This window comes from Theobroma cacao, chromosome 10, assembly GCF_053813885.1.
Source record: "Theobroma cacao isolate CCN51 chromosome 10, ASM5381388v1, whole genome shotgun sequence".
Lineage (NCBI taxonomy): Eukaryota > Viridiplantae > Streptophyta > Magnoliopsida > Malvales > Malvaceae > Theobroma > Theobroma cacao.
Genome location: NC_142648.1, coordinates 27,104,085 through 27,119,080, shown reverse-complemented (window position 1 = coordinate 27,119,080; position 14,996 = coordinate 27,104,085). Strand labels below are relative to the sequence as shown.

At 32.2% G+C, this 14,996-nt stretch overlaps 3 protein-coding genes across 3 annotated transcripts; 1 reads left to right on the top strand and 2 right to left on the bottom strand.

Moving 5' to 3' along the window:
- Positions 1-662: 662 nt before the first annotated feature.
- Positions 663-2,322, bottom strand: LOC18605649 (ribonuclease 1-like). The gene is made up of 3 exons (XM_007038787.3): positions 1,986-2,322; positions 1,695-1,893; positions 663-1,157 (listed from the first exon to the last, which is right to left on the bottom strand). The coding sequence occupies exons 1-3, from the start codon at positions 2,253-2,255 to the stop codon at positions 901-903; spliced, it is 726 nt and encodes a 241-aa protein (XP_007038849.3). The 5' UTR covers positions 2,256-2,322; the 3' UTR covers positions 663-900.
- A 3,543-nt stretch (positions 2,323-5,865) lies between these two features.
- Positions 5,866-7,093, top strand: LOC18605648 (uncharacterized). The gene is made up of 3 exons (XM_007038786.3): positions 5,866-6,138; positions 6,271-6,457; positions 6,659-7,093. Exons 1-3 carry the CDS (start codon positions 5,866-5,868, stop codon positions 6,904-6,906), a joined length of 708 nt encoding a protein of 235 aa, XP_007038848.3. The 3' UTR covers positions 6,907-7,093.
- A 4,598-nt stretch (positions 7,094-11,691) lies between these two features.
- Positions 11,692-14,626, bottom strand: LOC148760548 (ribonuclease 1-like). Its single transcript, XM_088810526.1, has 4 exons — positions 14,536-14,626; positions 12,866-13,014; positions 12,577-12,775; positions 11,692-11,912 (listed from the first exon to the last, which is right to left on the bottom strand). The coding sequence occupies exons 1-4, from the start codon at positions 14,624-14,626 to the stop codon at positions 11,692-11,694; spliced, it is 660 nt and encodes a 219-aa protein (XP_088666652.1).
- Between the last annotated feature and the right edge of the window lie 370 nt (positions 14,627-14,996).

The following is a 14,996-nucleotide window of genomic DNA, read 5'->3' as shown; positions in this document are numbered from 1 at the left end:
AAAATATATATAATTTTAAGATATTATTTGACATATAATTCTATTTTTTATTAGCTAAATTATAATTATGAACTCACATTATCAAACTAATCAAAAAAATATTTAGATATGGAGTATTTAAAAACTTAATTTAAATTAAAAATTACTTATAATTGAATCCTAAATGAATTATTTAAAAAAAATAAAAAATACAATCAACCAAGAAGGGGAAAAACTTAAATTTTTAGACAGAGAGAATAGTTTAGGTTTTGATATTTTTAATAAAATCTTAAATTAAGAAAAAAATATTTTTATCTTTCCTTATAGTATTTAAATATTAATACATAATTACTTTTTGATAAATCACTTTTATTTGGAGTCTTTGACCCTACTCCCAATAAAATTATAAAAAAATAATGAGTTAATTAGTATATTAACTACCATGAATCTTAAATAAATTGTATAAAAATTAAAATATTTTAAGAAGTGAGTAGTGTTCCAACATGGGTCCGCCCATGCATATATATAAAATTGTATATATTATTTTTTTTAATAAATCTGTGAGGAGACGATTGGGTTTCCTTCTCCAGAATTTGCTTTCAACACTTATTCTTTTTCATCTTCAATTTTCTCAGCATCACTGATGATGGAGGAAAAAACCATAATTAAAAAAAAAAGAAGGATCCAACATTAAACACACGAGATTTTATTAAAGTGCATTCGAAATACAGATAAGGTGATTCGTACTGCCAAGCACCAGTGGTAGTAAAGCCAATTAGATAGCTTTTAAGGGTGTGACAGAGTTTACGAAATCATCGCTAGAAAGCAACTTACGTACATAGCTTTCCAGGTTTATTTATTCTTACTTATTACTTCACAGCATCCCCACTAGCTTGAGAACTAGCTAGTTCTACTTCTCATTTAGCCAATTAGATGAGGAACGAACGAGATTTCGTCAGTGTCATCTGAACATTTATAAGCATATCTTATGGGGCAGTCTTGAAGGATGGATGGTGAGTTTTCCCTGTCCCTTTTAAAGCATAACCGGACCTCCGTAAGCTGGACTGTTCCGCCCACTTCGTTACAGGCAATTTGAGGATATACTCCAAGCTTTTCTTTGATAGCATCTGATATATCTTTTGCTATATAAGGAACTATTCGGGGTGTGATTCTGGTGCCTGCAGGTTGGAAAGGAGGAAATATAAAATCGATACTGCTTTCCTTTTGGAATTATTTTTAATATGTGAAAGTTATTCGATTTCAGTTATGTAGAAAGAGATAACGTCCTCTCATTTCATACGATAAAATTTTAAATTCTTATTATTCAAATATCTCTTTATCGATATAATTCGTTGAAATACATTGTCTTATGATATTGGGCTACATAATATATAAGAGATAACCCTATTCCAATCTCTGAATATCACTTCATCATCTTAGAATTTGAATTTGAGGCTTTTACTATGGAAAACATGTTTTAATGGTGAAATTTCAATTTTTTAATTTAAAAATTCCAAAAATTTTAAATAGCTTACAATTTAACTTTGAGAGTTAGGTATACGGTGAGCTTCAAGTCCCCTTATCTATTGTCATGAACCCTGAATTAAATAAGGTTATATATAAATATATATATATATATATGTATAAAATTAAAGTTATAATTAGTAATTTATAATTATCGGTATATTTAGTATTAAATTGTGTATATACTTTACCTTTGAATGGATCAATGTACTTGACGCTGAGAGATACAGCGTTCCTGAAGTAACTAAAAGGATTGTCAGGATAATCAGAACACATTCCATGAAGTTTCCATGCATGTTTCCAGAAATTCTCATTCAGTGTCTCATTCTGATAGTCTCTATAATTTGGCCAATATTTCCGTAAAGCCTCTATGAGGTGTGTCATTTGCCCCTACGAGTTTGAATAAACCAATGGATAAGCAACAAAAACCAACGGAAAAAATATTAATGAATACATCAAAATCCAAAAACAATTTAACTTACCAAAATTTGATCTGGATTCACAGGAGTGACATCGGTGCATCTATTTGTTTCCGGATCATAGGGAGGCACCACTTTGCCATCAGCGAATTGTGGCCATAAACCATGGATGGTAAAAGTGTTGAGAACGTGAGGTTTACATTCGAAGCTTGGTGCATCACAGTGAGCAGGTGGCCAACGCAGACTGAGTTTGTACGTGGCAAAGTTACTCTCACCTGCCACTAGCCAGCTCACTGTGGCTAAGACAGCAGCAACCAGGAAATGCCTATGCATTGTTACAGCCAAAGAGAATATGCTATTAAGCTTGCCAAGTACTCTCCAATTTTTGCATTGATTCAATGAACATAATCAAGGGTTTTTATAACAACTTTGAAGCATTCTCAAGCCTAATTTTAGTAAAAAGTGCCAATACATCACCAATAGGAAAGTATTGCCGCATTAGGAGTGAATGCTAAATCCACATTGCTGATATTTTTGGGTTGTGGTTTCCACTTTCCAGGTAGTAGCCTTATTGTCCTCCACTATAACGTCAATTTTATACTCCCTTTCATCTCATTTTTTTTCCTCTTTATTTAATTTTCTCAAAATTTAATTTTATTTATCTCTGTTTCACCAAAGGATACATATAATCAGTAGTGGTTGACAACAATTACAATTTGCATGCTATTAGAAAAATAATTTCTTTCACAGATTCTCTCGTCAAATGTGGTGCTGATAGATGAAAAATATTTTATACTTGATGGTAATTTCAGAATAAAAATTATGTATTTTGCTTCGATTTTTGTATTTTTCGGATAAGTTTATGATAATGTAAACTTTTCTCTTTAATTGTCTGTGTATCTCAATTTTATTGAGATAACAATAAGTGTATCAGTGTTTTGGTATTAATAAAATTATTTTTTTTAAAAAAGTATATGAGATTTTATTAATAAATAGATTTACAAAAATTACTCGATAAAATGATAATGGTACAAGACCTTATAAGAAAAGACATAATTCCTCTTTCTTTGCTTGACTGACATATACAATAAAAAACCAAACCAATATGATTACAATGAGATCATACTACAACTAAAACAATCCCACAAAGTTCCCTAACTCAAGAGTTGAAGGAATAAACCGAATCACCCCACCACAACCAGAGTTGAATCTTCGTGTACATCGAAAACAATTGCAATTTGTAAGAGTATTTAAGTTAAAAGTGCCAATATTCAAATTATTTCAAAGCACAATTTTACAACAACTTCCAATCATTTTCAAGCAAAGTCCCGTTTAACTGCACCAATTGAAACCTAGCCAATGGAATTACCGCACTAGGACTAGTAGTGATTGCTGCATATATATGTATCCACATTAACTTTTACTGTTCCTTCCACATGGGCTGGTGGTTTCCAGGTAGTTGCCTCGTCGGTCCTCCATCATCAAGCCAATTGTGTACCATCTCCATACCATTCATTTTGATATCTCTTTTGCTGTGTAAAGATCTTCTATTGCAGTTCAAATCCCATAATTAGGCGCAGCCAGTGCATTTTTTATTTGAACCAACAAAATAATTAGGCACAGGTATGGGCCGATATGTTGGAGGAGTGGTGTTACATGACACCACTCCCTTCTTAAAATGTTTTAATTTTTATTCTATTTATCTAGGATGTAAGGTAGTTGATATACTAATGAACTTATTATTTTTTTAACAATTTTATAGAGAGTGGGGTTAAGAACTCCAAATAAAAATGATTTATCAAAAGGTAATTTATGTATTAAGATTTAAATACTGTAAAAAAAGAAAAAAAAATCTTCTATAATTTAAGATTTTATTAAAAAAATCAAAACCTAAACTACTTTGTCTATCTAAGAATTTAAATCTTTTCCTTTCTTGGTCCTTGGCTATGTTTTTCACTCTCAAAACAACTCATTTAGGTTTCAATTGTCAGTAATTTTCAACCCAAATTAAAGTTTTAAATACTTCATGCCTAAATTTTTTTTGATTAGTTTGATAATTTGGGTTCATAATTATAATCTAGTTAATAGAAAATAGTATTGCATGTCTAATAATATCTTGAAATTAGAAATCTTTTATTTATTTATTTTGTAGATATATTATTTAATTATTTGATTTTTGTATTTAACTTTACGTAGTTTGCGGATTATTGTATTTAGTTTTGATCAATGAATAGAAAATTGTAATATTGTTAGTTATTGAACCTAATAATTTGCTATATAAGATCATATTTTATTTTATTTTAATGAATACTAATGAATAGTAATTTTTAACAAATTTTATAATTTTAAATAAATAAGTCATGAAAAAATATTTTAAAAGAAAAAAAATTTATCTCACAAGATTCAAATCCTGAATAATAACAAAAAAATTCTACTAACAATGGTACTCAACAATATTCTTTTAAATAAAATCATGTTGAATTTGATCTAAATACTCTCTCAATAAATTTTGAATCAAGAAAAAAAAAACTTTCTAATGATAGTATTCGGAAAAATTCCTCCGTCGGCAGCGTGACCACAGCAGCAGCCCCACAAGAACCATGACTATACAGACCATCATTCAAAGAAAAAACAGGAAACAATATTCATACGTCAAAACCAATGACCTAGTCGGCCGACTTTCTTCACACAAGACCAGCAAAGGACAATCAAATCGTTTTTGTGTTTTCTCAGCCAATCCTGGTGAGTTCAGTAAAATAAAGGGAGTTGAAACAAGAAAGTTTTCCCCCCCCAAAAAAAAAAAAAGGAGCAACGATAAAACTAACATCCTGCGGCTCAACAGATGAAGTGCATCAGATCAGCAAACTGATGCAGAGCAACAGGAAGAATAACAACCAAACATAAAAAACAAAGGACAATCAAATCACTTCATCACTTGACTCCCCAAACACATTAACCAGGCTGGTGGCACGTTGTACCCCTGTTTGGCAAGGTTTTCAGCAACTGAATTGGCCTCTCTAAGTGTGTGAATCACCTTCCACCTCTTCAGTTGGGTTTTCATCATCTCAATCTGGTTTATCCACTTTCGGACTCTCCAAGGGGCACTCTCGGGTAATGATAAGAGACGTGTGAAAGAGGAAATTCGGACGTTGAGTGTTATATTGTCTTCTTTATATCATTACATAATATGGAATTAATTGACGAGCATCCATAACTTCAACAAGCTATAATTAATTAATGGAAAAAACTATTACGCCTAATCTCTAGTATAACTTGAGTACACAACGTTTACATCAAAACATCTTTCACGTACTTGAGTTAATATAATCAATCAATCAATTACAGGAAATGTTCACTACCCTAGAAGAAGATCTCTCGAGAAAACCTCTATCTATGTTTCTAAAGTTAACTATATGTCTAAACGTTTCGTGTTTAATTAATTGGATTAATTTCAAATGGAGATTTGAATTCTAATCTTATGAGCTTGTTGTAGCAGGCGAAGTTCATACAGCTAACAAAATGATGGAAAAACCCATCATTTTAATTTGCACCCTTCAATTATATTTTGTCACATCACAACAAAAATTTGGTCCTGGTGCCAGGAAGAAGAGATATTTACATCATTATTATTCCTTAGCCTTATCTCTATTGGATTTTCATTAACTAAAATTTGATATTTTGTTTTCTAGGGAATTTGTTTGATAACAAAAGAAATTCAATATAGTTTTGATGTGGCAAAATATAATTGATGGGTGCTAAATGATGGGGTTTTCATCATTTTTCTCTATTCATAATGGGCAGAGCAGTCATTCCTTTTCCTTTTTTTTTTGTCTCTTTTGTTTTGACTGACCATAGCATGACTCAAAGTACTTATAAAAACCCTTGCAGACATTGAATTGATGTATATAAACTACTTATTAGCATCTTGATCTTCACTGTGAAAATGCAGAGGCACTTGCTTGTTGCTGCTGTCTTAGCCACATTTAGCTTGCTAGTTTCAGGTCAGAATAACTATCCTGACTTCTTCTACAAACTCAGTCTACAATGGCCACCTGCGGTTTGTGCCACTTCCCAGTGCCGGACACCCATCCCCGGAACTTTTACAATCCATGGTTTATGGCCACAATTTGTTAAAGATGATAGGCCGGTTCCTCCCTATAATCCAACAACTAATAAATGCAACGATGTCAAACCTACGGCTCCAGATCAAATTTTGGTAAGCAAATTATTTTCAATTTTATGTAATATTAATATATTTGATATGTCAGCTAAATTAGTCGACATATACTTCTCTAATTACTTTATTTTAATTTTTATTGTTTATTGATTTGTTAATGCAAAATCATAGGTTTCATTGCAACCCATCCGAGACAAACTAAATAAACTTTGGCCAAGCCTTCTGATGAAGAATACGAATGAGGACTTTTGGCGACTTGAATGGGAAAGACATGGAATGTGTTCTGATTATCTTGATGACCCTGGCAGTTATTTTACCACAGCTTTAAATCTTGCTACTACAAACAATCCACTCAAAGGTAAATCATACACACAAATATAAAACTAAATATTAGAACTTTAATAATATCATACTTTATACCTGTATTTAAGCTCATCATCATATGCCAAACTCTCTTGAAGTTAATTTGCAAGCTATTTAATCTTTTTGGACTTTTTTCCATTAAGAAAAAACATTGATTATACATATATGTTTGGTTTCGTCTTCTAAACAATTGAAGGACTTGTGCCCCGACAAGATCTTTATAAAGCAAGCGAGATAAGCGAGGCTATCAACACAAAACTGGGAAAATATCCTGAAATCTCATGTGGCAAAGTTAGTAACACACTACAATTGAATGAGATCCGCTTATGCTTTGAAAGGGCAAAGCCGCCTTCCGTCCTTCGAGACTGTCCCAAGAGATATTCGAATGGTTGTTCGAATGGCAATGACCAAGTAAAATTTCCTCCACTTACTAGTAGAGTGTGAGAATTATAAAATATGTAGCTTATGGCGGGGTGGAATTAGTGAAGAATAAACGTGGCAAGCTATATATGTACTTGCTTTATTAAATAATAGTGTAATGAATAAATGCTCTTCTTATCTAGAAGAGAGTTACCTTTTCTTGTATCATTTGCTAATATCAGTTATTTAAGGACTACCATCCAATTATTTCTATCTCTTTTCTCTATTTATCTCCCATCATTCTTGCAATAATCATATCTTACTCTGACTATTAGTTCTCTTCCCTCACCTTAGTGCTTTCCTTTCACCACACCTCCAGAACTACCATTTTTTATTAATTTATACATTAATTAATAAAAAATTAATTTTATTTTTACCACTTTTTATTATTTTATTATTTTATATGTATAATAAATTTCTATAAATCAATACCTTTGGAAATATAAAATTTATTAATTAATTGAGATATTATTTAATCGATAAATTAATAAATTATTAATTTATACATTAATAATTTATTAATTTATACATTAATTAATGAAAAATTAATTTATCAATATATTCTTTATTTTTTTTCAAAACATTAAATTTTTTTAAAAGGCATTGATTTTATTAACCTTCTTTTACCATTGTGCAATCATCAAGTCTTTAGCATAATCTGTAAAAGACTTTTCATGACATAAAGAGATGGTAAGGACTTTGAAAATAAGTACAATCACAAAAGTTGACTGCCACTCGAAAATATTTTGACAGCACTGATCATCAACAACCTATGCGCCAACAATGCAGCGCCCTTAGAACAAAAACTGGGCCTATAAGTGAAGAATTCAACCGAAAACCACCCATGATGATCGTACAATAAATTCAAGAAAGTCAAAAAACAACCCGGGTACAATCCACTAATCATTCCAAGACCGTCGGAACAACCCCAAGATCCCTTGCTTAGAACTAAATATGAAAAACAGAACCCAACAATACCCAACATAAAAAACAGCTCAAAAAGAGTACGATAAAAAATAGCCAAAAGCTTTAGACAAGTGCAGCCCCTCAACAACACTTTCAGGCATAACAAATATGTCATAAAACCCCTTAGATCAGCTAGCACAAAAGATAATACCTCATCCACAACAAGGCAACAAAATCAAGAAGCTGATGGATAGATCTCCTGGCTCAACTTCCTTTCCAAATCTTGAAAGACACACAGCAAAAGCTTTCCTTTATCTCATCAGAGAGCCCTCCCAAAGCCCGGTATCCACTCATCTAGAATTTCCAATGATCACACATGAAAACTAGCAAGCTCCAAAACAGTAAACTTAATACATGTATTGTTAGTGTAAACCCTGCAAGCCAATCGGTTTTGTGCTTGTAAAATACTACATTAATTAGTCATATTTCATGTTAAATATATTATGAATATTTTATATAATATATGAGGTATTTCTTTATCCATGAGTTTATTTATAAAGAGTTATGAGAGACTTATGTATATAAAGTTCTTGAAACATAATGGCCTTACAAAGAAATTATAAGGGTTATAATTATGAGATTCTTATGCATCAAAGCCTTATTCCTAAATATGTTCCTGGTCATTGTATTGTCAAGAATAAGGGCATTGACAATGTTCAAAAATTGGTACACGCTAAGCCTCCTTTGGAAGTAAGCAACCGATTTCATAAGTTGAAGTATGTAAGATACTTGGGGATAGTATGTGGGTGCTTGTTAAGGAACAAGTTCACTGAACATGACTTGTTATGAGAGTTTCATTTGGTATTTTACTGAAGTGTCTATGAAAATACTTTCATGTGTTAGTAATGCATATAATCTTTAGATTTGTGATACCAAGTCATCTTGTATGTGAATAGTCATGCTTTGATTTCATCCTTATGGGTTTGGAGGCGACTAGATGCCTAAATAGGGTGTTTTTAGGTATGGCGTGAAGCATGAGAAGATGAATGAGTAGTCCAGAGAGGATTCATCACCTCAAGTGATTTGAGGGGAACATATCTCAATTGCTCATAGCTTACATTGACAAAGTCCTTGGCCGAGGCAATCTTGATAGATCTTGATAGGTCAATATGAAGCTTTAGGACTAATATGGGATGTCATAAGTAAACACTGTGTCATGCTTTATGATATATTCAGGATATTTGATGAAAGAATTGAATTACATTGAGATACAATACACTAGAAGGTTAGTCAAATCATAAGTAGACAAAGAGGTCGTGCTTGATCCTCGAAAAAGCAATGTGTGAGGTTGTGCTTGATTTTGTAAAAGGCAATTTTATAGTGCTTGATCTTGTACAAGGCAATATGTAAAGGTTATGCTTGATCCTCTTTTCAAATTTGTTTTGATTCACTTTGATATGTTTGCACATTTCCCCTTGAAGAGTTTTGAGAACTTGTTCTTTAACTCACTCTTCAAAACACTTTTAATATACTTTGGTACGCTTGTGCATCTCTCTTTTGAAGAGTCTTGAAAATCCACTTTCTACTTACTTGTTCATTTGGTTTCTTTATTATTTTTGACATGTTTTAAAGTGAGATCAAATTTGAGAACTTATTTTCAAGCTTGCGTTCATTGAAAATTTGATTTGAAGAAAAGAAATTTTTGGCATCCAATTTACCCCCCTTTTGGATATTTCCTCATTATTCTTGAGCTAACATGTCTAAAATTCTTTATTTTTTTTGCTCTTTTGTATTGTTAAATTTGGATTCTTTATAAATTCTTCGTAAATTATCTGAACTCGAAAAACTGAAATACATCCATAAATAGTGTAATATATGAGAAGAAAGATCATATGAAAGAACTTCATGTTAACCGGATTCAGTTATTCTCAATAGTTTTTTAGTTTATTAGTTAATATTAGTTTATTTTCTCTTTTACAGTTATTGCCTAGTTGGGTAGTGGGTTTGTATTGTGAAGTAAGTGGTTATATAAGACATGAATATTGTACAATTATTTTACTTTACCTGTTGTTTTATTTTATTGTTGTTTTCTCTCTCTTATAAATATATTTATAAGTGTTATTGTTGAATGAAAAGACAGTAGAGAGACTTTGAGTTCAATTATATTTTCTCTGTCATTTTATCTTTATTTGGTTTTTCAGTTTTATCTTTCATCATTTTAGCATATAATAATCTGCAAATATTACAAATCCTTGAGATTTTCAACATGGTATCATAGCCCCAAAAAGGATCTTAAGGGACTGAGAAAGAAACCAACAATTCTTTTTGCAAATCTTCATTCTCAAGCTTTTTAAAATAACTATGGCTTCCTTAAGTTTTAATGCTGTTACTCTACCTATGTTTACAGGAGAAAATTAAGACATCTGGGCTGTGAAGATGAAGACGTATCTTAAAGCCTTCAATTTATAGGAGGTTGTGAAGGTGGGAGGTGAGCCACCAGAATAGAGACCAACCCCATAGTGGCATAGATGAAGCAATACAGCGAGGAAGTGGTGAAAAGATTTAAAGCTCCCTCCACCATCCATTCGACTATGTCAGATACTATTTTCACAAGAACAATGATTTGTGAATTGCTTAAGGATGCTAGAGATTTCTTGAAGGAGGAGTTACATGGTAGCGAGAGGACTCTTCAGATGCAAGCCTTAAATCTACATAGAGAATTTGAGAATTTACTAATGAAAGATAATGAGAGTATCAAAGAATACTCAGATAAGATTGTGAAGCCGGTGAATTAGCTTAGACTCCTTGGTGAGAAGTTGTCAAATTGTAAAATCGTCAACAAAATTCTGGTAAGTTTACCAGAAAAGTTTGAAGCAAAAATCTCTTCACTTGAGGACTCCAAAAACCTTTCTCAACTCTCGGTGATAGAACTTGTAAATGCTTTACAAGCTCAAGAACAAAGGAGGGCCTATCGCAATGATGATGCAATTAAAAATGTTCTAATAGCAAGGACCAAGGATTTTCGAATTGGTGATAGCAACCCAAGAAACAGAGAAGGAGATAAAAGAGACAAGGAGTGGAGAAATGGTGATGGGAACTCAAATAAACCAGGTAACAAGTTTTTCCCATGTCAATACTGCAAAAAAAGTAATCATACTTCAAAGTTTTGTTGGTACAGGCCTAATGTGAAGTGTAGGTCTTGTAACCAGCTTAGTCACATAGAGAAAGTTTTCCAATCCAAGAGCAATCATGTTGATGAAAAGGCAGCAATAGCTTAAGAAATTGATATGGTAGAGGAGCAGTTATTCATGGCCAAGGTTTCTAGTGATAAGAAGGAAAACACATGGCTCCTTAATAACGGATGTTTCAATCACATGACAGAATCCAGTTGTGGGAGTTCATCAAGTCAATCTCAAGGAGGTGTGTTGAAGAATGAGATCTGACTTGAAGAACTATATTCAGTTATTCATAACAGTTTTTTTGTTTATTAGTTAATATCAGTTTATTTTCTCTTTTACAGTTATTGTCATGTTGGGTAATGGGTTTGTATTGTGAAGTAGGTGGTTATATAAGACATGGATATTGCACAGTTATTTTACTTTACATGTTATTTTATTTTATTTTTATTTTCTCTCTCCTATAAATGTATTTATAAGTGTTATTGTTGAATGAAAAGACAGTAGAGAGACTTTAGGTTCAATTATATTTTCTCTCTCGTTTTATCTTTCTCTGGTTCTCCAGTGGTAAGTAAAGCCAATTAGATAGCTGTTAAGGGTGTGGCAAAGTTTGCGAAAACATTGCTTGAAAGCAATTTAAGTACATAGCTTTCCAGGTTTATTTATTCTTACTTACTACTTCACAACATCCCCACTAGCTTGGGAACTAGCTAGTTCTACTTCTCCTTTAGCCATTTAGACCATGAGGAGTGAACGTGATTTTGTCAGTTTCATCTGAACATTTGTTAGCATATCTTATGGGGCAGTCTTGAAGGATGTATGGTGGGTTTTCACTGTCCCCCTTTTTAAAGCATAACCGGACCTTCTTCAGTTGGACTGTTCCCCTCAGTTCGTCACAGGCAATTTGAGGATATACTCCAAGGTTTTCTTTGATAGCATCTGATATATCTTTTGCCATATAAGAAATTAGTCAGGGTACGATTCTGGTGCCTGCAGGTTGGAAAGGAGGAAATATATAATCGATACTGCTTTCCTTTTGGTATTTTTTTTTACATGTGAAAGTTATTCAATTTCAGTTATGTAGAAAGAGGTAATATCCTTCCATTTCATATGACAAAATTTTAAATTCTAACTATTAAAATATCTTTTTACAATAGATTTCGTTGATATATGTGATACCGATTATTTATACTATGTATAGAAATATATTGTGTTATGATCTTGGGCTACATAATATATAGGAGATAACCCTCTTCCATTCTTTGAATATAACTTCACCATCTTAAAATTTGAATTTGAGACTTTCACTATGGGATCTCAAGTTATAACTACTGAGATATTATCCTAGAAATAGGTATATTCAGAGACATGTTTTAACAGTGAAATTTCAATTTTTGAATTTAAAATTTTCAAAAATTTTAAATAGCTTGCAATTTAACTTTGAGAGTTGGGCATATGGTGAGCTTCAACTTGCCTTCAAGTCCCTTATCTATTGTCATGAACCCTCAATTAAACAAGGTTTTATATATATAAAATTAAAGTTATAATTAGTAACTTACAATTACTGGGAAAAAAGTTGTATATTTAGTATTAAATTGTGTATATACTTTGCCTTTGAATGGATCAATGTATTTGATGGCGAGAAATACAGTGGTCCTGAAGTAACGATAAGGATTGTTAGGATAATCAAAAGACATTTCATGAAATTTCCATTCAAGTTTCCGAAACTTCTCATTCATTGTCAGATTCTGATAGTCTCCATAGTTTGGCCAAAATCTCCTTAAGAACTCATGGAGGGGTGTCACTAGATTCTAAAAGTTTGAATAAACCAATGGATAAGCAATAAAAACCAATGAAAAAATATTAATGAATACATCAAAAGCGGAAACAATTTAACTTACCAAAAATTGGTCTAGACTCACAGGAGTGACATCGGTGCATCTATTTGTTTCCGGATCATAGGGAGGCACCAGATTGCCATTAGTGAATTGTGGCCATAAACCGTGGATAGTAAAAGTGTCGAGAACGTTTGGTTTGCATTTGAAGCTTGCTGGATCATTACAGACAGAAGGTGGCCAACGCAGACTGAGTTTGTAGGTGGCAAAGTTAGCTCACTGTGGCTAAGACAGGTGCGACCAGGAAATGCCAATGCATTGTTACAGCCAAAGAGAATATGTAATTAAGCTTGCCAAGTACTGTCCAATTTTTGCATTCATTCAATGAACATAAGCAAGGGTTTTTATAGCAACTTTGAATCATTGTCAAGCCTAAAAATAGTAAAAAGTGCCAATAGATCACCAATGGGAAAATATTGCCGCACTAGGGGTGATTGATAAATCCACATTGCTGATATTTTTGGGTTGTGGTTTCCACTTTCCAGGTAGTGGCCTCCACTATCACGTCAATGTTATACTCCCTTTCCTCTCATTTTATTTCTCTTTATTTAATTTTCACCAAATTTAATTTTATTTATTTCTATTTAGTTTTCACCAAAAGATACATATAACAGTTACTGATTGAAAACAATTGTAATTTACATACTATTAGAAAAATAAATTATTTTGCAGATTCTTTAGTCAAATTTGGTGATGATAGATCAAAAATGTTTTATACTTGATGGTAATTTTAGAATGAAAATTATGTATTTTGTTTTGATTTTTGTATATTTCACATAAGTTTATGATGATGTAAACTTTTCTCTTTAATTGTATGTGTATATCTCAATTTTATTGAGATAACAACAAGTGAATCAGTGCTTTGGTATTAATAAAATTATTTTTTTAAAAAAATTATATGAGATTTCATTAATGAATAGATTTACAAAAATTACTTGATAAAATGATAATGGTACAAGACTGTATAAGAAGAGACATAATTCCTCTTTCTTTGCTTGATTGACAAATACAACAAAGAACAAACCAGTTCGATTGCAATGAGATCAGACTACAACTAAGACAATCCCACAAAGTTCCCCAACTCAGGAGTTCAAAAAATAAACCGAATCATCCCACCACAATCAAAGTTGAATGTTCCTGTACATAAAAAACAATTGCAATTTGCAACAATATTTAAGTTAAAAATGCCAATATTAAATTATTTCTCAAGCACAATTTTACAACAACTTCAAATCATTTTCAAGCAAAATCCTGTTTAACTGCACTAATTTAAACCTCGCCAATGGGATCACCGCACTAGGACTAGGAATGATTGCTGCATATATCTACATTAACTTTTACTGAATCTTCGACATGGAATGGTGGCCCTCCATCATCAATCCAATTGTATACTATCTCCATACCATTTTGATATCTCCTTTGCTGTGTAGGGATCTTCTATCGCAGTTCAAATCCCATACCTGGTTGGAGGAGGAAAACAAACATATAATCAAACTTTGTTGGTTTGAACCAACAATATAGTTAAGCGCAGGCAATGCATTCTTTATTTGGTCATTGTCACTTGAACAAGCAGTAGAATATTTTGTTGGGGAGTCTCAACGGACGAAGCGGGGCTTTGCCCTATTAAAGCATAAGGGGGAGCTCCTTCAATTGGATCCTCCGCCTCACTTTATTACGTGAAATTTTGGCATATGTTCCCAATTTTGCTCTGGTAGCATCCCTCATCTCTTTTGCTTTGCACAGAGCTTGTCCGGGTCCAAATCCCATACCTGTTTGCAGGAAAACAAACGTGTATATAATCAAATGCTTTAATTTCATCTGTTTACACATGAAAGTCTATTAGGCTGAAGATATGTAAAAGAGAGGTAAACCATCTATATCTGTCTCATAATCCTCATTCTCCCCTTGTTACTATTCGAATTCAAGACATAATGCAACAATGATTTATATAGCTTGCAACTAAAATTCAAGAGATTTTTGCATATAATGAGCTTAAGTTACAGTTAAATATGATATTTAAGTTTTTTTTTCTCAATCATGAATTTGATTTTAGTTCCATCAGGAAATTTCCAAGAGGCAGGAACGAGCAGTCCTCCTCAATTGTTTACCTGACTATGGTTTATCAGTTTTCTTGTCT

Bases quoted from the DNA above. Each gene is read 5' to 3' on its own strand.
- LOC18605649 (XM_007038787.3), bottom strand. From the start codon at position 2,255: ATGCATAGGCATTTCCTGGTTGCTGCTGTCTTAGCCACAGTGAGCTGG. The intron at 1,894-1,985 runs GTAAGTTAAATT...TCAAACTCGTAG, and splicing joins TGAATCCAGATCAAATTTTG to GGGCAAATGACACACCTCAT. The intron at 1,158-1,694 runs GTAAAGTATATA...TCCAACCTGCAG, and splicing joins GTACATTGATCCATTCAAAG to GCACCAGAATCACACCCCGA.
- LOC18605648 (XM_007038786.3), top strand. From the start codon at position 5,866: ATGCAGAGGCACTTGCTTGTTGCTGCTGTCTTAGCCACATTTAGCTTG. The intron at 6,139-6,270 runs GTAAGCAAATTA...GCAAAATCATAG, and splicing joins CGGCTCCAGATCAAATTTTG to GTTTCATTGCAACCCATCCG. The intron at 6,458-6,658 runs GTAAATCATACA...AAACAATTGAAG, and splicing joins TACAAACAATCCACTCAAAG to GACTTGTGCCCCGACAAGAT.
- LOC148760548 (XM_088810526.1), bottom strand. From the start codon at position 14,626: ATGGGATTTGGACCCGGACAAGCTCTGTGCAAAGCAAAAGAGATGAGG. The intron at 12,776-12,865 runs GTAAGTTAAATT...TCAAACTTTTAG, and splicing joins TGAGTCTAGACCAATTTTTG to AATCTAGTGACACCCCTCCA. The intron at 11,913-12,576 runs GCAAAGTATATA...ATATGGCAAAAG, and splicing joins ATACATTGATCCATTCAAAG to ATATATCAGATGCTATCAAA.